The 22,991-nt window shown below is 44.8% G+C and overlaps 1 protein-coding gene across 1 annotated transcript; it reads right to left on the bottom strand.

Annotated features, from left to right (window-relative positions):
• Positions 1 to 7,139: 7,139 nt before the first annotated feature.
• LOC100457464 (golgin subfamily A member 8S) lies at positions 7,140 to 17,579 on the bottom strand. Its single transcript, XM_054532484.2, is given in 20 exon segments — positions 7,140 to 7,482; positions 7,568 to 7,723; positions 7,813 to 7,913; positions 7,996 to 8,096; positions 8,347 to 8,409; positions 8,663 to 8,754; positions 9,186 to 9,261; positions 10,505 to 10,573; positions 10,829 to 11,085; positions 11,479 to 11,566; positions 11,762 to 11,863; positions 11,966 to 12,058; positions 13,112 to 13,218; positions 13,314 to 13,398; positions 13,487 to 13,534; positions 13,798 to 13,836; positions 14,695 to 14,775; positions 14,957 to 15,016; positions 15,602 to 15,721; positions 17,411 to 17,579. Coding segments are annotated over 20 exon segments (1,998 nt in total). The 5' UTR covers positions 17,495 to 17,579; the 3' UTR covers positions 7,140 to 7,306.
• Positions 17,580 to 22,991: the final 5,412 nt, after the last annotated feature.

Raw genomic sequence — 22,991 nt, 5'->3', positions numbered from 1 at the left:
CGGAAAAACAAAACAAAAACCGTAAAGATTAGCCTGGCCTGGTGGGCCCCGCGGGTAGTCCCAGCTACTCTGAAGGCTGATGTAGGATTGCTTGAGCCAGGGGGTGGAGGTGGCAGTGAGCCCTCATGGCACTGCTGCAGTCCAGACTGGGCAACAGAGCGAGACTGTGTCTCAGGAAAAGGGAAAGGAAAAAAAAAATAAAGAAAAAGAAAGTATATAAAATTGCTAAATCAAGGAAGAGCTTGACAGTATATTATTGACAGAAACAGAGGCAAAGTTTAGCAGACACCAATGTTCACTCAGTGGAACTGCAGGTATCTCCACACAGGAGGCTGCTACTTTTCCAAAAGAAATCTACTATTGCCTAAAAAAAAAAAAAAAAAAAAAAAAAAAAAAAAAAAAAAAGTTGGTTTGTTACAATATACAAATAGCTAAACTTTATATAGCCACCACCCTCTTCTAGCACTGCTCTAAGCCTTTTCCTGCTCTCCTGCTCTGAAATAGCTACTATTCTTACCTCCATTGTAGAGAAAACAGATGCCAGATGTTGTTGTGGAAGGACCACAGAAACTATGAAATTTACTTCCGCTCCTTACACTGCAACATTTTAGTTAACATATCTTTTAAAATACTGGTCCTTTCTGTATTTGGAGGGACTCATCTTGCAGTTTAAAGTTTTTTCTTGCACTAAGCATTTGGCCATAAGCTCATTTGCGTTTTATGTCAGGTTTAATTACCTCTTCAGACATTGTTCAGTTAGGAATGTAAATATGAGCAAACAGGTATCTGATTGAAATAGATAACCTAGAAAAAAATCAATTATGAGAAACTCAAGAAAATGTGAACTCTGGATTTGTGGCTATTTTCAGAATGTACTAATTTTTTGATATTTAATGGCATTATATTTATTTTTAAAAATTTCTTGTCTTCTACAGATACATATAAGGTAATTAAAAATGATATGTATAGGTTATACTTCAAAATAATTCAGAGGAAGAAGAAATATATATAAATGAAGTGGGAATACAAATGGAACAAAACAGGATGTGCCCAGGTGCAGTGGCTCACGCCTGTAATCCCAGCACTTTGGGAGGCTGAGGTGGGCGGATCACCTGATGTCAGGAGTTCAAGATCAGCCTGGCCAACGTGGTGAAACCCCATCTCCAGTAAAAATACAAAAATTAGCCGGATGTGGTGACGGGTGCCTGTAATCCCAGCTACTCAGGAGGCTGAGGCAGGAGAATCGCTTGAACCTGGGAGGCAGAAGTTTCAGTAAGTCAAGATCATGCCACTGCACTCCAGCCTGGGCAACCACAGCAAAAGCCCACCTTTAAAAAAACAATACAAAACAAAAACTGGCCATACCATGAATGAAAAATTGTTGATGATGTATGTATGTAGGGCAATTATATTATTTTTCTTAACTTTTTTTAGGTTTGAAACTTTTTATTGAACACATGCACACATCCCTTGATAACTGGGGCTGTTTCCCCATTATTCTCATAGTAGCCCTTCTGATTTTCACTTCATCTTCATTCTTAGAGATTCTGGATTTTTTTTTTTTTTTGGCAAGTTCAAATATGTCTTTGCAAGGACTATCCAGCATGTCTATTTTATGAGAGAGGCTTTGCAGAGTACCTACTCAGCCATATTATCGGAAACAGAACTATTTTCCAGATTCTTGTCTTGTCATGTTTAGATTTTTTGAATTCCAAGAACAGTCACCTTCTACCAGACACTCTGACATTGGAAGACAAAGCATATTTTGTAAGTAGCATGATTTCTTGGCCCAAATTTAGAACAAAGCCACAGATTTCAACAACCCAAAAATAACTTACTGTGACTCACCAAATTTAGAAAGATGGAAATTGTTAAAAAAAAAGAAAACCTTAATTTACTACGTGACCTCTAAGAATCTGGGTTGAAAATTGTAAAGGTAGAAAGATAAATCAAAAGACACAGAGACTGTAATCATGCACTTAATGAAGCGCTAAATCAAAATATTTTTGGCATATGTGAAACAGTTTAATTTTATCACATTTTTTACTGGTACTACAGCTATTTGCAAGTACATATAAAACTACAGTGTTACATATAAACTACCAAAAAAGAACTTTTTAAGAAATGAGACTCATCTAGCAACTTTATTTAAAAGTTTATCTTCAGGGAATAATTAAGGATGGCTGTACAAAAGGATTTAGCCGTGACACGAGAAAGTTCTCCCTGGCAAATCAATGGAATTTATTAAATGTGCAAAAGGGAACTGTTGGAATAAATTGTAATGCCTTCATATGATAGTATATTTAACCTTTTAAAATGATATTGAAGAGTTGCATAAACTGACTTAAACACACATTCGTAACACATCACTGAATAGGAGAAATATGGGCCAGCAAAGAATATACAGTTGGTCCAATTTCTACAAAAAAGAAGACTCTAATAGCATGACAGCAGGGAAGGGGGAATATGTCAATGTATGTGTGTATATGTATGTGTATGCATAGCAAGTATGAACTTGAAAGGATACATATCAAATTGTTTACACAGATTACCTCAGAGAGGTAAATAACTTTGGACTTCAGTGTTCTGTATTCTGCATATTCTGAATTTTCTTTTTTTATTTAAATAGAGATGGGATCTTAACCAGGAGCATTGGCTCACACCTGTAATCCCAGCAATTTGGGAGGGTGAGAAGGGCAGATTGTTTGAGGCCAGGAGTTCAAGACCAATCTGGCCAACACGGCAAAATTCTGTCTCCACTAAAAATTCAAAAATTAGCCAGGTGCAGTGGTTCATGCCTGTAACCCCAGGTACTCGAGAGGCTGAGGAATGAGAATTGCTTGAACCAAGGGGTGGAGGTTGCAGTGAGCCGAGATCACACCACTGCACTCCAGCCTGGGCAACAGACCAAGACTCTGTCAAAAAACAAAACAAAACAAAACAACAACCACAACAACGAAACAGTAATAAAGAGAAAACCTAATGGACAGGAGCAATGTCTCATGCCTGTAATCCCAGTGCTTTGGGAGGCCAAGATGGGAGAATCGCTTGAGACCAGGAGTTCAAGACCAGCATGGGCAACATAGTCAGACCTTTTCTCTACAAAAAAATTTAAAAATTAGCCAGGCATAGTAGTGCATGCTTATACTCTCAGCTACCTGGGACGCTGAGGTGGGAGGGTCACTTGAGCCTGAGAGTTGGAGGTTGCAGTAAGCTGTGATCACACGACCAGAGAGCCATGACCCCATCCCCGCCTCCTTCCTCTGTCCTATGCTAGCAATAAATAAGTTTCCCAGCCACAAATAATTATTAGAACCTCCTCCCCATGTGCCAGCTCCAACTACTGCTAGGTATGATACACGGGCAGCCCTACCCTCTGGAATAAACAAAATGTTACACAGACACAGTATGTACACCAGGGAAGGGGGACCACCGCAGCAGCCCATGCCCTCGCTGGTCCACAGTTAGCCCCACTTTCCTGCCTCAGCTACCTCTCTGAATAAGAAGATGGGAGCCCTCCTGAGGGAAAAGTTGCTATGGTGAGAGTAAGGGGGCCATCAGGCCTCCTCCAAACAAACCAACTCCACCAGCCTCTGGCTCTTAAATAACAATCATCATCATCCAGAAATTCAAGGTGGCAAAGGGTCTGTTTGTCTTTCCCCATTAGACAGAGGTCTTGTCCTGCTACCCTAATTGTAAAGGGGTGCCTGGGAAGGGGTGGTAGGGACATGGTGGCAGTGGAGACTCCAGCCCCACTTCTCCAGGCTTTGCTGACAGGGGCCTCCTTTTAATTTTTATTTTTATTCCATGACTTTTTAAAAAAATCCCATAACTTCTTTTTCATAACTTTTTTTTGTAACTTTTCATAAAAATTTTTTCTACTTTTTTCCCACAAGTTTTTTTGGCACAACTTTTTTACATTTTTTATCCCATAACTTTTTCACCCCATAATTTTTTTAATCCCATAACTTTTTTTATTTTGTGTTCTTTTAATAAAAACTTGCATAGTTGTATTACAATTTTGTAAAAATGAAACACATTATCTCATGCCAAGCATGCCCAGCATTTGCACAGTATCAATACCTTTAATACTACAGTTTTCAAGAAATGCAAAATAAAATTTTAAGGCAAAAACAACACTTTGAAACAATTTAATGATTTATTACATTACAGTAGCATCACACCAGCAGTCAATAATGCCTCCCTAGGGAAAAATCTTTCAGTATTTCCATTACACATTCTGTTTACAAGAATTCATAAATTGGTAAAATTCATTCTAAGAAAACTTGGCAAATAAAGCTTTGGACTGGAATTGGCATTTCTTTCTCTGCTTTTCTTTCCCACTGTTTCTTTTATACTACGGTATTCATATTTTAAAATGTTTTAACTTATTTCAGAACATTAAGATAGCAGTTACATTTTTTGATAGTTACATTATTTTAAAATGACTCTAAGATAAAGTTTTAGAGAAACTATATTATGGATAGGGCTGATTGACATTTTCAAATTTTCTAAAAATCAGCTTTGGTTTTAGAGCTGATTTTGTTTTCATTTCTGGAAAATCTATCAGGATTAATCAAATACTTTTAAAATGATTATTATATATTGCAATCTTTAAATAGGTGTTTTGATTCTTCCTACAGAAATTCAAATGTATTCAGTGGAACTCACATTTTAAAATTCTATGTTTCTGATGAACTCTAACCTTCCAATGTTGCCTTCTAAGCAAACTGAAAGCTGCCTTATACTGAATGAGGAAGAGCACAAATACTCGGCTGAATGAGGTATCACAAAAAACTGCATGCACTTTGAAGAAAGACTTAAGTTATTGCCATACGATTTCCATTCCTTTTAGATTTTTCCTAAATATATGACAAATACCTACACAAAGGGTGGTATTTCAGTCAATATGATAAATGTATGTTCCGGACTGACTTTCAGCTTAAATATGCCAGTGTGTGATTTAATCCATAGGCACCTGATGAACACATTATTGTCAGATTGGTTACAGATGCTAAATGCTATCTGAAGGTCATTCCTAGTCACTGATATTTATCAGGGTAAAAGTGAAGTGATTTCAACGATAAAAGTACCTTTGAAATAATTTATCAATGTATTAGATAAACCCAGTTTCAGAATGATAAAAGAAAAAATGTTAGACCAAATAATGTGGCTAATTAACAGTGGTCCAATTTCTAGCACATGGGTTTAAAATGCTCTTAAAGTAACTGTCTTTAAACTGAACTCAAAGAATGCAAAAGCGGCAAGTTCAGAAAATAAAAGGCAAGAACAGGACTTTAAGTGCATTTTAAACCCATGGGCTAGAAATGGTACCACTGTTAATTAGCCGCATTATTTGGTCTAACATTTTTTCTTTATCATTCTGAAACTGGGTTTATCTAATACACTGATACATTCATAAAATTTGGAAGAGTCAGTTGAAGTCACAAGGACCGAATATTTGCCCTCTTTCAATGAATGCCGGCAAATCTGTTATTCCATAGGTAAAATCATGTTGTTGCTCTCCTGTTAATGTCATATTTATAGAAGTATCATGAGGATGCCAAATGCTAAAAATCGAGACGGTCTAGTAACTAGAAATCCCACCCCAGGGAACACACATACATATCTCCCTGCATCCTAATAATGTGATGTGTTCTGGAATACAGACATTAAAACTTTATGAAGTTTTCCCAAGCATCAAGTTATGATTTAGGCAATATATGACTGAAATGCATTCATTCATCACGCATAGGCACAATCACATAAATATTGCACCAAATATGTCCCTAACTGAAACCGAGAGGTACAAAAACATATTTCACTCTTTGTAAAGAAGGCTGTGAGAAAATATAACTGTGTGATTGTATAGACACGTTTCCTGATAATACACTGACATTCACAAACAGTAGATTGCACTGCAGTTTGGAAACATTTTAAGTTGCATAAACTTCTCCTTGATTTTCAAAGATAGTATAATACTGTCTACTAAAACTCCTTTTTGTTTCAACTAAGTACTCTCACATATATTAGTTTATAATAATGTTTCTATTATTTTTTAAAGTGTTTTCCATTCAAGGAAAAGAAGTAAATTCCTATGTCAGAGTAACCAAGGTGGTTGAAGAATAGGTAATAGCCAGAGATGTCTAGATGGTAAAATCAATCTTCAAGCCTCAAAGAAGCTCCATGAACAGAGAGGAACGCCAGGCACCACACAGCTTTCCTTCACTCTAATTCATTCTTGACTAGAGCCTGTATGCCTGTTCCAGGGACATTTGAACTCGTAAAGGATTTCTTATGATCTTTACTAAATACATTAAGAAGAAAGCCAACCAGTGCCCTTTTGTGAACTGAGGCATGTAGTCATGTGATTAAAACAGGTAACATGAACTCTGACTTTAAAATGTATTATAGACACAAATGCTCTAAACTAGGAAAGGTTTTCCACATCCACAGTCAATGGGAACCTTTCATTCCTCAGAAATAATCCCTTTTTAGGTCATCGAAAAAGAGTACAACTGCTGCAGCTCCTGATGCAATATCTTCATGAGCCCAGAGCACATACAGATCCTAAGGGAACCACCATAATACAGCGCTAATTCTTGGCACCGGAACAGATGAAACACACTCTATCCTGCACATACCTGCCAGAGGAGGCCACTTTCCTCTTCTGTGAGATTTAAAAAGCTCCCCCAAAAGGTTATTACTCCCATCACCAACACACAGAAAATGGAGGAAAGGCTGTTTCCAGTTCTCAGCCTTTAAACAACTCTAAATGTCAGTACTCATAGTGGCATATTACAAAGTAATAAACAGTGCACACTTGGGGGCAAGGCACATATTGAGCTAATGAAGAGCTCACTGTGATTAAGATTAGATCAAAAAATAGCAGAACATAGGCAAATTTTATCTGAATTCTGTAATGAATATACATGCTGCAATAACATTAAAAAAGCACGGCAGCCTATTCCAAACCAGCGAGAACAGTTTTGTGCAAAGAGTGGGTCTTTATGTGTTTGAACTCCCACCACATAAGGGCAAACTCGATATGCATGCTAATGCCCTACAATTATGAAATTAAAAAAGAAAAATGCTAAAGGATGCCAGAGTGAACATCAGTGAAAGCCACAGAGACCCACTCTCTTTTAACTTTTTACAAATAAACTTAAACTATAAATTAGAAACATAAATAATCTTGAGTGGCTCTAACATTCAAATGAAGTAAATGAAATGTGTAGGAGATTAACCCCATAACTTGGTTTCTTATTTAAAAATTTCTTGAGCAGCTCTTTGATGATGGTGATGTTTATCTCCTTCTTCTCAGCAGCCAAGCCCAGCAAAAGAATGGCACACAGCAGTTGCTGCCCAAGCCTGGGTGCTCCTGGTGGTCCTGCACGATCAGCTGTGCGGTAGGGTTGTCATAGGGAGGACCCTCCCTGGCCTCTCCTTGCACAGAGGAGGTGAGGCTCACCTCACAAAGATCTTTGGAGAGAGGGAGGCGGGGATCTGAGCACAGTGGGAGCCCCCCTCTTCCTGCCTGCCCACCCCACCTGAGGGCTCTACTCACCACCATGCTTGTCTGCAGCCCCAAGTTCCTGGGGGGCTGGGGCTCCTGGACCGGGCTCATCAGCAGGGTTCTGGGCAGTGGCCAGGAATTTTCTGTGCCCATTGTTGTAGTTGCTATAAGCCGCAATACCATCTGCTGCAGCTCCAGCAGCTTCACCTGGAGGGAGGGGTGCTCAGCTGTCATGCTGCTGCCTGCACCCACCCTCACACCCACCCCCACCCCCACAGCGATGTTGCACACCCTACCTTCATCTCCTCCCTGTCCTGGGCCAGCCTGATGACGTCCTCCTCCCAGTGCCGCATCTTTGGCACTGCCCCCTGGCTCTGTTAAAAGGTGATGGATTTTCCTGCAAGAAGACAGGGCTCAGATGCTGGGGTCCCTCTGACGGCCCTGCAGCTCCCCCTGTGGTGCCCTGGCCTCCCACTCACTGATGGCATCTCTCTCACCAGTAGTGGATGAAGCGAAGTTCTTGTTTCTTCACCAGCTCACTCAGGTCTGCCTTCTCCTCCAGGTGGTCCATAAAGCCGCTCTGGAGCCAAAACATTGCGGTCACATCTCGGCAGCGACCTGCCCTCAGGTGGCATTTTCAAGTCATGGAGAAGGCGGAGGTGAGTCCTGGCATGGGCCAGCTTCTCCATGACTTCCTGCAGGGCCCAGTGGGTCTCCCCACTCACAGACTCGCCCCCAGTCCCTGGGGCTGGGACCACTGCCTCTGGCTCCTTCAGGGCCAGGGCCACTGGGTGAGCCAGGCACTGGCAGCACACCCTGTGCTTTTTCACCTGCTCTTGTAACCGTGCTTGCTCCTCCTGGACACTGGCTCCAGCGGACTTGAAAATCTCCACCTGAGGGCAAGACGTGAGCATTCTTGTAGGGGCATACACACAGCAAACAGGGCAGAGAAGTGGAGTGCAGCCCCTTCCCTTGGGGCCTCAGAGAGTACATATTTGTTGCAGGTGAAATGGTGTCTGACCACTGGCTCCCAGAAGGGGTGAGGGTCCAGAGAAATCAGAAGGCAGGAAAACTAAGAGCATAAAGGGGTCTTGGAGGGACCACAGAGGAAGGTGGCAAAATGGGTGCAGGGGGAGTCAGGCTCACCATGGCCTCCCTGCTCTCCAGGTCCTCTGAGACGCTCGGCATGGGCCGAGGTGCCTCCTCCCCCTCACTGTCCAGATGTCCTCCTCCATCTCCTGTGGGGGGTGGCCAGAGGGGTCTTCAGACAACCCAATAAGGGAGGTACTGTGGGCCCACCTCTGCCTCCACCCTCACTGTGTAACCCTGAGCCAGCCCCTCCCCAGAGAGGAATGAGCTGCTCTTCTTTATTTGTACTTTTAAGAATCAGAATCTTGCTATTCCACCCAGGCACACTCCCACTACTGGTCGATGTGGGAGTTCTGACCTGCTCTCTTTCTGACCTGGGCCAGTTCAGCCATCCTTAGGCAACTTGGTGGCCCCCCGCTCACAAGAGGTCACCACACTGATGCCGAACTTAGTGCAGGCACCCGGTCGGCATAATGACCAGCTGTTCTAAAGGTCTCTTCCAACTCCTCAATCCTATGCTGCTAACAGTCCCCCCTTCCTCCTGGGGCTCTCTCCTCTTCCTCTGAGCGGTCTCCCGTACCTTCCCCAGGGAGAGCCATGAGGCTCAGCTGGGTTGTTAGCTGCTGGTTCTGCTGGCTGGTAGCTTCCAGGCGCTCCTAAGGGGCCAGGAAAGAGTCAGAAGGGACGGAGTTTGCCAGGTCATCCCCCTCACGGCCCTGTCCTCCACAGCTCCCTCCTCTGGGTCTCCTGCAACTTTTGGCAGGCCATCTCGGCCACCGCTTTGCCCCAAGCTTCCTGCTGCTGCAGCTGGTTCATGAGCTGGGTCTGCTGCAGTCACTGCCTGTGCAGCACCTCCTTCTCAGAGGTCAGCTGCTGATAGGCGGCCACCTGCTGCTGATAGGTGGCCACGTACTGCTGCAGGTGACCCAGGTAATGGTCTGGCTGCTGCTGCAGACTCTGAGCCTCTTGGCTCTTCAGCTCCACCTGCAGGAAGACCCTGGGTGTGAGGGCACGTGGTGGCTGGTTTCCAGATTCTGGGCCCATTAATAGGGTAGCGAGGGCACTGTGGGGCTCTGTCGCCTGCCCAGGCCCCTGGCCCCTTGCTCCAGGCCTAAGTAACTGCCTTCCTTTCCTAGAACCCCATGCCTCCTTCCCCAGCCTCAGATCTCATACCCTCTTCTCATTTAATCCTCAGCACCTCTGTAAGGAGAATGCTAACTTCCCTTTGAAGTTAAAGAAACAGACTTTGAGATGAAAAGTACTTGAATGGTGACCAGTGGAACTGGGCTGGAATCCAGTTTTAATCTAAGGAGTCTTTTTGTTTTGTTTTGTGACAAGAGTGTCACTCTGTGGCCCAGGCTGGAGTGCAGTGGTGCAATCTCAGCTCACTGCAACCTCCACCTCCTGGGCTCAATCGATTCTCGTGCCTCAGCCTCCTGAGTAGGTGGAATTACAAGCATGCACCACAATGCCCTGCTAATATTTATTTTATTTTTTTTGTAATTTTAGTAGACATGAGGTTTTACCATGTTGGCCAGGCTGATCTCAAACTCCCGACCTCAAGTGATTCTCCTGCCTCAGCCTCCCAAAGTGCTGGGATTATAGGTGTGAGCCACTGCACCTGGCATAAGGAGCCTGTTATACCACCGTCTCTTCCCATGGGATTGGGGGCTCCATGCCTCTAGCTGGGATGATGATGTCCAGACCTGAGAGGAGCCCAGGGCTACCCACCTCTAAAAGTCAGAGGGCAGGAAGCAAGAAACAGTACTGCTCTGGAGAGTGCTGGGGTCACCTGCCCCCAGGCTGGAGCTGCCCCTGGCTTGGCACCTCCCCTCCCCAGAGGCTGCTGCCCGCCTCACAGCCCTTCTTGGATGGGGTGGAGGTTTCTGTCTCCTTCACCTCACCAAGCTTCTCCTGTAGCTCCTTTACTTGCTGCTTCAACTGCAGTGCACTCTTGTGCTCATTGTTCTGGACATAGAGAAGCAATCAGCAGCCACCCACTGCAGCTGGAGACCCCAGAACTTGGTGTCTGCCTCCCATGGCACCAGGAAGGGTGGAGGCAGGTTAGAAAAATCATCCCCTCTCTCCCACAGCCACCTGGCTCACAGGTGCCCTTAGAAGTAACATTTCACGTGAGGGCTACACTGCCCCATTTTACAGGTAGGGAAACAAAGGCCGGGAGGGCTCGAGAGGAGGGCAGGCTCCCCAGCTGGGGCAATGCACCAGCTCCTTGAAGCTGCTCTGTGGCTCGGCCAGCTGCTGAAGCCTCTCCTCCTGCTCCCAAAGCCTCTCCTGCTGCTCCTGAAGCCTCTCCTCCTGCTCCCAAAGCCTCTCCTTTTGCCTCTCGTTCAGGAGACTTAGGCGCTCATTGTTCTCCACCTGGGCCTGGAGCTCTACTGCCACTCTATCTAGTTCCTTCCTCAGGTGCTGCAGCTCCACTTCAGAAGGCACTGTTGGGGGCTCCGGGAGCAGGGGTTCAGCTGAGAAAGGAAACAGACAATAAGGGCCTATGGGTTCTCAAAAAAAAAAAAAAAAAGAAAAGAAAAAACCCTCCTCTTGGTCCACAGATCCTCTCAGGCTCCCCAAACTTGGCCTCACTGCTAATGATTCCTTGCGCTTGGATGGTAGCCAATCTTCGGAACCACTTTCAGAAAAAGAGCACTGCAGGTGGCTGACAACAGGCCCTCTTTGCTGATGGGGACACTGAGACACTGAGGCTCATTGAGATGACAAGACTTGCCGTCTCCTGGCACAGACCTCTTTCCCTCTGCCTCAAAGCCCTTCCATCCACCCACCTCCCTGGGGCATTCTAAGCCACCCTTACAGCCCTCTGATGCCAGTCCTGCTCCCAGGTCATGCCAGCCCCATCTTACCCATCTGGTTTTTCAGTTTGGACAAGCTCCTCTCCAGCTTCTCTACCCGACGCATATCATGCTTTTTCTCTTTCTTTAATGTGCAAACCTGCCCAAAGCACAGGGGGAAAGGGCCCTGGAGAGAGGGGCTGGTGGCTGGACAGGCTGCCATCTCCCTCTCTGCCCCCACCTCCACAAAGCCCAGACCCAGGACCACCTCTGGCTGTACTATTCCCATTTTACAGATGCCCAGAAAGATCCAGTGACCTATCTAAGGTGGGAGTGCTGAAGGGTCAGATCTCACCTCCTGCGACATTTTTCTCATCCTCTGCTGCCACCGGGCCCTCTCTCCTTTTATCTGTTGAGCATATTCATCTCTGTGTAGCTGGACTTGTTTGACTCCTTCAACTGCAAGAATGGGCACAGAAGATAGGAAGGGCTGTCACTGGTCCTCACCTGCTCCTGGCCACCTGGGGTCATCTTCCTTCCACATCCCTCCCTCGGAAAACCTCACCTGTGTCAGCTGTGCTTTCAGCAGTGCCTGCTCCCGGATGGACTGCTGTAACTTCCACTCCATACGTGCTTTACTGCGGCTGGAGAACTGGATGGTGAAGAGTGACAAGTTTCAATCTGGGGAGCCCAGGCCATTCCACACAGTGCCCCTGAAAAGGGCTAGGGCTAGGCTCAATATACAACTCGGTCAGTAAAGATCAAGGCACTTCCAAGCCCCTGGTCTGGTTTTTAAAAGAACTCAGTAAAGTTGGAAGGGACAGGGAAGGAGATGGAATTTATAGCTGGCTAACAGAGGCCCAGAGAGATCAGACAATATTGCTATTGTTATTACTCTTATTATTATCACTGTTTGAACCTTTATGGAGTGCTTCACCAGGTACCATGCTAGCAATCCCATTTAATCCTCGCAACCACCATAGGAGACAGTTACTATGATTACCTCTGTTGTGTAGGTGAAAAAAAAACATGGAGTATTTGAGGTTAAGTGCTTGCCTAAGATCACTTGGGCAGAGCTGGGATTTGAACACCCAGGTCTATCCAATTCTCTAAGCCCATTTTTCTTGCTGGGGATGGGGGCACAGATAGGAAGGGGAAAATTAATCTTTTGTTCACTTTTTGAAAGGATGATACATTCACATAGTCCAAAACTCAGAAGGTAGAGAAGGGAAGTATCTCCTAGCCACCCTGTTGCTCTCTCCTGAGTTTTTATGAACACTTGCAGACATGTTTTATGTATATTATCATAATATGTACACACACACACACACACACACACACACACACACACGTTTCCTCTCTCTACAGAAAAGGTAACATACTAAAGGTACTCTTCTGTACCTTCACAGTACCAGTACCCAATACCCCACCTAGGACTTGGCCAAGACCACAGCCAGATAAGGGCAGGGCAGGCACTTGGCCTCCAAGTTCTGTGTCCAGTGCTCACTCCCCAGAGTGCCCCCCAACTCACCCACAGCAGCTGACTCAGCCCCAGGCTGCCGCTAAAAAGCATACAAAAAAGCAGCGAGAAATGGACATGCTGCCTTCTGAGCAGGACACTCCATCCTGCAGAAGGGACCTTTAGGCTTACTCCTCCATCTGTGAAGCCAGGCTCCCAGGGGATGGGGCAGGTGGTTGGACTCACCTTGTCCACCTTCTTTTGTGTAGTGGTGACAGCAGAGAGAGCCCGCTCTAACTCTCCTTTACGCTGCAATGAATGTTGCAGGTGGACAGCCAGATCCTTGGATTCTTCTGTAATGAGAGAGTTGAGATGGGGCCCAAAGGACTCCCCCTGAAGACCTGTCAAAGTCCCAGGTTGAAGGATGACAGGGTGCCCAGATTCCCACCTTCAAAGTATCTGAGAGAACGTTTCATGTGGTACAGGTCTGTATTTAATTTCCCTTTCTGTATGTTCAATCTCTGGATTTGAACCTTTGGGAGAAAAGCCAAGCAAGTGCTGAAAGAGAAGGAAAGAAACATTCTCCAGAGGACAGGAGGAAACTTCACACCCTCCACTCACCTCTAGCTCCCTTTTGGCTTTCTGTTTCTCATTGTTTGCTTTCTTTTCCTATAGGAAGAGGAAGACAGAGCTCTTATCAGGGGGAGGCAGAGATGACACAGCAAGAGACATGCCCCCAGAATGCCACCACTGCCCCAGGACAGGCCCACCCATGGGACCAGGTTATCGGGGACCCTGTGGGGATGGGGTGGAATCTGGGGGTGAGCCTTCTTCCCCAGGCTGGGAATGGGTGAGATGAGATTCGGGCCTCTATGTCTGAGTGCCCCCAAACCCAGCAGTCATGTCGCGAGCAAACAAAGAAATCATGTCACTTCTTCCAGCTGATGTTCCACTTGTTTCTTCTGTTGTTTCTGTGGGGAGAGTCACATTAAGGTGATGGAGGGTGGCCCCCTCAACTTTATTCCCCAGACCAGGAAGCAGCAGGCAGGGGCCAGGAATGGATTTTCAAGGCAAAGTTCTCAGACCCAATGGGAACTCGAACTGGTAAACTCTCCTCAAGCTCCCAAGGACAGAGGATTTGGGTCTTTGTTGGCTTTTGTCCACAGCCACAGAACTCAAGGTCTGAATCTGGAATCTCTTGAGAGGACAGTAACATAAACCTCTAGAGATGGAGTTTGAGAAAGGCCCCCCCTTCTGCCAGCTTGTGATTTAGAAAAGCCCGTTCATTCAATAAACATTTACTGAGCACGTGTGGGCCAGGTACAGTTCTTCACAGCAGATTTAGGGCAGAAAAGGACAGACAGGAGCCCTTGGCCCTGAGGTTTCCATTCTAGGAGGCCTTTAAATCTTGGAGTCTGAGAGCTAACAGAGACCTTTGATACTCACTACCTCCTCTCGAAACACGAGCCCAAAACAAAGGAGAGGTGGCTTGTCCAGAATCAAAGAGCAAATTAGGGACTGAGTCACGGCAGAAATACAGGGTGCCTGACAACCAGTCAGGCTAGCACTTCCCTGAGAGGCAACAACCCCAGGCCGTGTGTAGCAAGGACTCGAGCAGGGGTGTCTGGAGAGAAGAGAGTTGGCAAAGAGGGCAGCAAAAGAAGACCCATGCTGCATGCTCTGGGGTCCCTCCAGGTGAGGCCTGGGTGCCCCAGCTCCCTATTTGCCCTTGGCACCAGGGGCCCTCATCCCCTTTCTTCAGGGCCCCAAGGGGAAACTGGAGCCCAGGACTGGCAGCATGGAATCAGGGGACCCCACTGGACTCTTACCAGTGATTTGATGGTGTTATTCAGTTGACTGATTTTTACAGACCTGGAGTCCAGGACTACTGCTTGTTCTTGGCATGGGCTCTGAGGTGCATGCAGAGAGGAGGAGGTGGAGGAGGAGTTGGGGGAGAGGTAGAGAGAAAAATCATTAGGGCTGGGGTGTGTTGGCTGTCTCAGCTGGCAGAGGGGCACCCAGTCCCCGTGGCAGGAGGAGTTTGGAGGGCTGGCCTGCAGGGTCGCTGCACCTCTGCCCAGAGCCTCTTACCTCCAGATCCTTCAGGGTAGCAGATGATGTAGGGCCCTCCCCGTGGATACCTGTTGCTGACTACAAGAGATGAGAGTGCACATGGAGATGTTCTGTCCCCCTCAGTGTCTGAGTCCTCTGACTTCCTTTCTTCCCCGTCAACTGGCAACATTTTCTTTTCTGCCTATCTTGGACCTTTGTCCCATAACTCCTTTGTGCCAACTTCTCTCATGGTTCTTATCTCCGCACCATCCCATCCTGGGGCCCTTTCAGTGACTCCTGATGGCAAGTGGCTGTTCTCATTGTCCTGGCTTCCCCTTGAGACTGGGGATGAGGAAAATCAAACAGCAATGACCATATCCTGGGTGTCCTGGGTGTTTACAGCAGGCCATGTACTAGGGATTAACATAAAAACAACAATAACAAATCCCACTTAAACTTCACAAATGGAAGTGAAACAATACCACCTCTGTTATACAGATGTGAAAAGAGAGGCCCAATGAGGTCAAGCAACTTGCCCTCAATCATATCCCTAGCAGACAAAGAGGCAGGATTCAAACCCAGAATTCTTCACCGGTACCCAACAGTCCATCCACAATCTTAACAATTACCCTCTACTGCCCCCTGGGTCCCCTGTCCCCAGGAACCTGGTCAGCCAAGACTCACATCTCCAGGTGAGGGGCAACCACCAGAAGTGGCTGTCTCAGGGATACTGCCATTTGTTTTCCTGTTCCTCTTGGCTCCTGCTAGAACACCAGGGCTGTTTCTCTGCCAATACTCTTTTAACTGTCGGAAACAAGAGCAGTAATACTCATGAGAACTATCAGCCCCTACAGCCACATCCTCCTTTACAGTTTTTACAAAATACTCTTATACACCATTGGATTTAATGACACCAAAAACTGTACAAGGTGTTGTCACAATCATTTAGTGACTCAGAGAGATTGATATCATGGCTAGAAAAAAAAAGTAAGAAAAAGGTGACACAGGAACTTTGAAACTTAGTCTTCTGACTCCAAACTCTGGGGTTTTACCAAGAACCAGCAGCTGCCGGGACCAAAACCAGAGACAGAGGTAGGAAAGTAAACATTAAGTAGGCAGGAACGGTATGCCATGTTGTTTGGAGTCACACATCCTCACACATCTGTTAGTGTGAAGAAGTGCACCAGTACCTCTCAAACTTTTATATCAATGTGTCCTCATGGCAGAAGGCAGCTTTTCTGTTAAGTCTGGGAATTTATCAGAAAGAGGACAACCCAAGCCTCATTTCAGAGAGAAGTCTGGCATACTCTTAGAAACCTATGTGACTGTCATCCCTAAGTACATTCATGTTTTTTCTCTTGATCTCAAGAGAATCAAGGGAAACTGATGCTTCAGAAAGATGTCCCACATTTATCCTGTGGCACTCAAAGTACCCCAGGTTTACATAATATGAGGAAGACTCAAGCTGTCAAATTCAGTTTCCCAAGATCTATTCCACAAAAGATGAGCAAATCTCACATCACAGACCACTGACTGAAGGGAAGTCTGGATTCAGAACCATGGAGAATTAGAATATGAGGTGGAGAACTCAGAAAAAAATGTTAAAAATCTCTCTGGAAAATAGAAGCCTGGGAAAAAACCAAACCAAACCCATTCTTCCATTGCCACCCAGAGATACTGTCAACGTTTTGAGCTCAAGGGGGAAGTGTAGGCTTTTCCCACTGTCAATGTCTATGTTAAGGGAGTGAGGCAGCCTGAAACCTCTTGCTCCTAGGTCCCATAGTCTCCATTCCCCTTCCAGCTGGAAATTTGTGCTGTGAGCAGAGGAACTAAAGATGGGGTGACAACGCTTAGGGAAGTGGGTCATAAGATCAAAGGCTGGTCTTGCAGTAATGACAGTTACTAGGTGGATTGTGACATCACTACATTCCACTCCTCCTGGTGAGCGGGAGGGACCACATCAGCACGACGTCCGAGTCCCGTTCCACAATGGGGGAGGGAAAAACAGGGTTGGGACCCAGGTCCTTGGAGACGCCAGTGCAAACAGCCCAGGGAGGTCAACCTTCAGGCAGCAGGACGAGAGGGCAGAGTCTGTAACAGGGAGCCCCAGGAGTCACCAGCCCAAAGTCACCCAGGGATGACTGGTGATGGTGGGGCCTGGGGCTGGGGGACCCAGGTCCTTGCAGACATGAGCCCAAAGAGCCCAGGGAGGTCAAGCTTGTGGCAGCAGGAGATGAGGGCACAGTAAAGGAGCGGGGAGCCCCAGGATTCACCTGCCCAAAGTCACACTGGGGTGATTGGTGAGGGCAGAGACTGGGCTGCTTGCTGAAGGGGTGGGGCTGACTGACAAAACTTTGGTGGGGTAGCCCAGAGGCACCAGTGTGGGGGTCCCAGTCTGGTGCACCTCAGAAGTGGTATGGACTCTGGCAGCAGCCTTGTCATTGGAGGGGATCTGTGGCTGGTTTGGGGGGCCATGACCTGGTGTGTTTTTACCTTTTTCTTGGCTGCCACCAATTTGCTCTGTTGTGTTCCTTCTGCCATCACAGGTTGGGGAGGGAGGTGGGGTTGGGTCCACATCAGCAAAATCCCAGCAAGAACTAATCAACACCTCCAGTCACCTAGCAGGCAGCTGTGCGACTGAGCCAGGGGAGGTGTAACCAGGGCCCCAGTAGAATGCAGAATAGGGGTGTGGCCTTAATGCTCCAAGGCCATTGGTCAATGAGAAAGATGAAAGGGAAATGGGGCTTGGCCAGGCAGCATCTGTCCAGAGGGACCTGTGGCTCACAAGGAAAGCTGTCCATGCAACCACTGTCCCCACCCACTCTAAGAGAGGGGAGAAGCCGCCCACTCTGGGAGAGGGGAGGGGCTGGCTTTTGCTTTAAAAGCTTTAAAACTTTAAAAACAATGTGTGTGTATACTTTATACATATGTGTGTCTGTGTGTGTGTACCTATGTGTTCCTCCAGAGCTGTCTTCATGATCCAGCTTCTATGCAAGGTCTAGGATTTTGGCCTATATTTTTCATACAGTACAAAAATTACTAGTATTACCTTAACTGAGATATAGATCCTATAAAAATGGAAAGTCCATAGCATGCTTGATGATTAATGAAGCAGACTATATTATCCAACATTCCAATAAGATAAAATACTCACAGTGATTTCTCTTTTTGGAAAATGTTTCTCTTATTCTCCTACGTTATTGTGAAGACTTTTTTCTTAAACAAGAAACATGTCTAATATCTGTAAAAACACAAAGCTTTTGAGCCGGGTGCAGTGGTTCATGCCTGTAATTCCAGCACTTTGGGAGCCTGAGGCGGGTGGATCACAAGGTGAGCAGATTGAGACCATCCTGGCTAACATGGTGAAACCCCGTTTCTACTAAAAACACAAAAAATTAGCCAGGCGTGGTGGTGGGTGCCTGTAGTCCCAGCTACTTGGGAAGCTGAGGCAGGAGAATGGTGTGAACCCAGGAGGCGGAGCTTGCAGTGAGCCCAGATTGTGCCACTGCACTCCAGCCTGGGCTATAGAGCGAGAATCCAGCTCAAAAAACAAACAAACAAAAAAAAGAACTTCTATTACTTTTGCTTTCTAATATAATTTTATTATCTCCTCCTGGGATTCCACTAAGACATATTTTAGACCTCATTCTGATCTCCTTTTCCCCCCCAAACCCACCAACTTCTGCCCTATCATCTATCTTCATGTCTCTCTCTCTGTGTGACATACTGACTTACTTTTTGGAGAGAATCGTTTAACTAATTAATTCTTTCTTCTGGTGTCTAATCCATCCACTGAGTTTCTTATTTCAACAGTTACATTTTTTATTTCCTTATTTCATTTTATTCTGAGATACAGTCTCATTCTGTCACACAGGCTGGATTGCAGTGTCACCAACCTGCAGACTTGGCCTCCTGGGCTCAAGTGATCCTCCCACCTCAGCCTCCTGAGTAGCTGGGACTATAGGCAGGTGCCCTATACCCAGCTAATTAATTTTTTTTTTTTTTTTTTTGGTGGTGGTGGTGGGGTATTTCTTGTAAAAATGAGTTCTCACCATGTTGCCTAGGCTCGTCTCCATTGCCTGGGCTCATGCCATTCTCCCGCCTCAGCCTCCCAAAAAGTTCTGGGACTACAGGTGTGAGCCACCATACCGCTCAATTTTATGAGTGAATTTTTTATTTATTTACTTATTTTTAATATTTTGAGATGATGTTTTGCTGTGTTGCCTAGGCTGGTCTTGAACTCCTGGGTTCAAGCCATCCTCCTTTCTTGACTTCCCAAAGTACTGGGATTACTGGTGTGAGCCACTGTGCCCAAGAGCCCTGCTATACTATTCTTGGCCCCTCAATGACTACATGAATTTTAGGATCAGCCTGTCTAGTTCCACAAAAATATTCTATTGGGATTTGTGTGGGAATTTCTTGAATTTATAGATTAATTCATTGAGAAGTAGTATGTTTATAGCATTGAGTCCTACGATTCATAATATATATGGCATATATTTCAGTTTAGTCAGTTCTTCCTTTAAGTCTCCAGGTAATTTTTATATTTGTCTTAGTCCCTTTGTAGTGCTATAACAAAACACCTGAGACTAGGTAATTTACACAGAGCAGAAGTTTATTTTCTCAGTTCTGGAGGTTGGGAAGAACAAGATCAAGACTCCAGCAGATACAGTGTCTAGTGAGGGCCTGGTCCCTGCTTCCAAGATGGTACATTGAATGTCGCTTCCTGTGGGGCAGACAAATGCTATGTTCTCATGAGGCAGAAGGGACAGATTTACCACCACCCCCAAGCCCTTTTATAAGGCACTAATCTCACTTCTTAGTACTATCATCTTGGGAATTAAGTTTTAACACATGAAATGTGGGAGACACATTCAGGCTATGGCAATACTCTTCATGAAAGGCCTTGTGTATATTTTGCTAGATATATTCTCAGGGTTTTGTTGCTAATTTTTTACATTTTTAGTGGAGACGGGGTTTCACCATGTTGCCCAGGCTGGTCTCAAATTCTTGGGCTCAAGCAATCCTCCCTCCTCAGCCTCCCAAAGTGCCAGGATTACAAGTGTGAGCTACTGTGCCTGGCATGATTCTCATTTTTATTATAATAAAATTATACGATTGGATAAATAATATAGCCAAATTATTAGAGCCAGACTACATCTACTTAAATTAAATGAAATTTCACTTCTCTGAAATCATGACATACTTTGGAAGATATCTTTGTCATGGTATTAATTAAAATTACGGCTATTTGGCGCTCACCAAAATCTGTGGAGCACCTTAAAGACATAGGCAGTATCCTCCAGAGCAGTCAAAACAGTTACAAGAAGAGGCTCTTGGGACAGCTTTATCAGGAGAGACATGCTATACATATAAAGACATAAGGGAGACAGAAAAGAAACAACCATTTTACACACAGGCCCCAAATTGAAAGCTATAGGCTGGGTAATGCAGGCAATGATTTTTGCAAATCACATGCTTTCCATATGGCATCTCTATATAGTGTGCTTTTGCGTTAGAGTAGCAGCAAGATTTTCGGTTTTCTGTTTGTTTGTTTGTTTGAAGACAGGATCTTGCCCCACCGCCCAGGCTGGAGAGCAGTGATGTGATCATAGCTCACTGCAGCATCGACCTCCTGGGCTCAAGTGATCCTCCCACCTCAGCCACCCGAGTAGCTGGACTACAGGCATACACCACTATGCCCCACTAATTTTTGTAACTTTTGTAGGGACAAGGTCTCACTATGTTGCCCAGGCTGGTCTTGAACTCCTGAGCTCAAGCAATCCTGCTTCAGACTACCAAAGTGCTAGGATTACAGGCGTAAGCCACCATACCTGGCCAAGATATTTGTTTTCAAAGTATGGTTAATAGTTACCGCGAGAAAAATAGGGAAGGCTGGGGCACAGTGGCTCACACCTGTAACCTCAGCATTTTGGGAGGCCGAGGCAGGAAGATCACCTGAGGTCAGGAGTTCGAGACCAGCCTGGCGAACACGGTGAAACCCCGTGTCTTCTGAAAATACAAAAATTAGCCAGACATGGTGGCATGCACCTCTAATCTCAGCTACTCAGGAGGCTGAGGCAGAATCACTTGAACCTGGAAGGCGGAGACTGCAGTGAGCTGAGATTGTGCCATTGCACTCCAGCCTGGGTGACAGAGCAAGACTCCCTCTCAAAAAAAAAAAGAAAAATAGGGAAGATTTGTTAGTAGTCTCTGAGTTCCACAATCATGTCAAGCATATTAAAAATTCCTTAAATTCCTAGTTACCTTTTCCTGTCTTTTTTCAAAAAAGGATTTAACTTCATCAGAATTTTTCTTTACATTTAAAACACCTGCATCTTCAGTTGCCTCATCATCCGGCAAAGTGAAGGTCACTCTTTTCAAGCTTTCTTTACATTGTTTACTGTCTTCACTTTCTTCCAGGTCATCGTCTTCATCCCTACACTACCAAAACGCTTATAAAAAGAAATATACTGCTTTCCATTAGAAAAACAAAAGGAAACATATTTTCCCTTAATAAAGTTCTTCTTTTATATGCCTAATACCACCAAATACTCAGAACTTCCAAAATAATTCAGGTATGGAGGAAGAGAAGGTATCATTTAAGTGACATGCTATGTAAGAAACAGAACAAAAAGTGTCCAATATATAGAAAATAAATTATTCATCAATCGATAATACAAACCTTCTATCTCACAAAAATAACAGGATTTTTGGGGCACAAAACCAAATCAAAGTTCCTGGTAAGAAAGGTTTGATTGCTACTGCCAGTAATATTTTTCTTCATTAAATGATCTCTAATGTCCCTTTAAATCCACAAACTTTCCTCTGGCTATCTTGAGAATATCTGATAGGAGAGAATCTAACTTCTTAAAACAAACATATGTGAAAACCACAAGTACCAATACATGATTGGACAATTCCAGCTCACAATGTAAAGGATGGCTCAAAATACTCACATTTCAGAAATGCTTAGTTCTTCTGCTGCTTCTTCAGCAATTTCATCATCTTGTTTGAACCCAGCTCATCATCATGATCACGTGCTATGTCTTCATCACTTTCAACTGGATCAAAAAAATCTTTGTACTTCACATTTCTGGAACTTTTATCTGACTAAAATAAAAAGATTTTTAAAACTATTAATTAGGAAGAGAAAAATACATTATTAACACATGCATATATATTTGTGTGTTTGCTGTATGTCTACATTACTTTCTAATTTAATAACACTACAAGCCAAAAATAGTCATTGGGTGAAATTGGCAACTAAAAACATTACCATAAAACTATTATAAGAACAACTGGAACATAAACTGGATGCAAGTACAGGTTCATTTATAACTGATACGATAGAGCACAATATTTCTTAGCTCTATATCTTCTAACTACAATTACATCTCTCCTAGAAAAAACAGAACAAAAGCTAATTTGAGGAGGAAGAAAGTGCTCTCTCCTCCCTCAAAATTTTAAGTTTTTTACTTCCAAACAGTGCCCCTTCATCTTCATCAGAATCAATATCTTTAAAAAATTCAGTATCTTCCACCTCATCATCATTATCATCTTTTCGTTCCTCTTCTTTTTCTCTGCTTTCTAAATAGGACTCCATTTCAGAGAGTTGGAAGAATTTCTTGTCTACTATGGACTTTTCTCTTGGTTTCCCATGTCCTTTGTTTTGCACCTTGCTCTGCTGTTCCAGTTTGTTGATATCAAAGTCAAGGTCAGAATCCTCATCACTGAGAACTGGGCTTTTCCTCAGATCAAATTTGCTTAAGTTTGCTCTCTCACTCACTTCAGGATTGTCACCACCCATATCTGACACTTCCTCCTCCTCTAAATCTTCTAGGTCCTCCTGGTCATCAGCCTCTGTCTCTGAACCATCCCCTTCACACTTCTGTTCTTCACTCTCTGGGAGAAGACTGGTATCTTCATCTTTGTTTCACTGACTGCATTCTGGGAGCTTTGTAAAATTGGTTCATTTTGCAATTCCAGTTGTTGCAAAGTCTGCTCATCATCAAAACTTTCCATCACAAGTTTTTGTAAAGGGCTTCCATGGACCCTACCATTCTCTAATATT

Source organism: Pongo abelii, chromosome 16 (genome assembly GCF_028885655.2).
Source record: "Pongo abelii isolate AG06213 chromosome 16, NHGRI_mPonAbe1-v2.0_pri, whole genome shotgun sequence".
Classification (NCBI taxonomy): domain Eukaryota; kingdom Metazoa; phylum Chordata; class Mammalia; order Primates; family Hominidae; genus Pongo; species Pongo abelii.
This window is presented reverse-complemented; position numbering and strand designations above follow the sequence as displayed.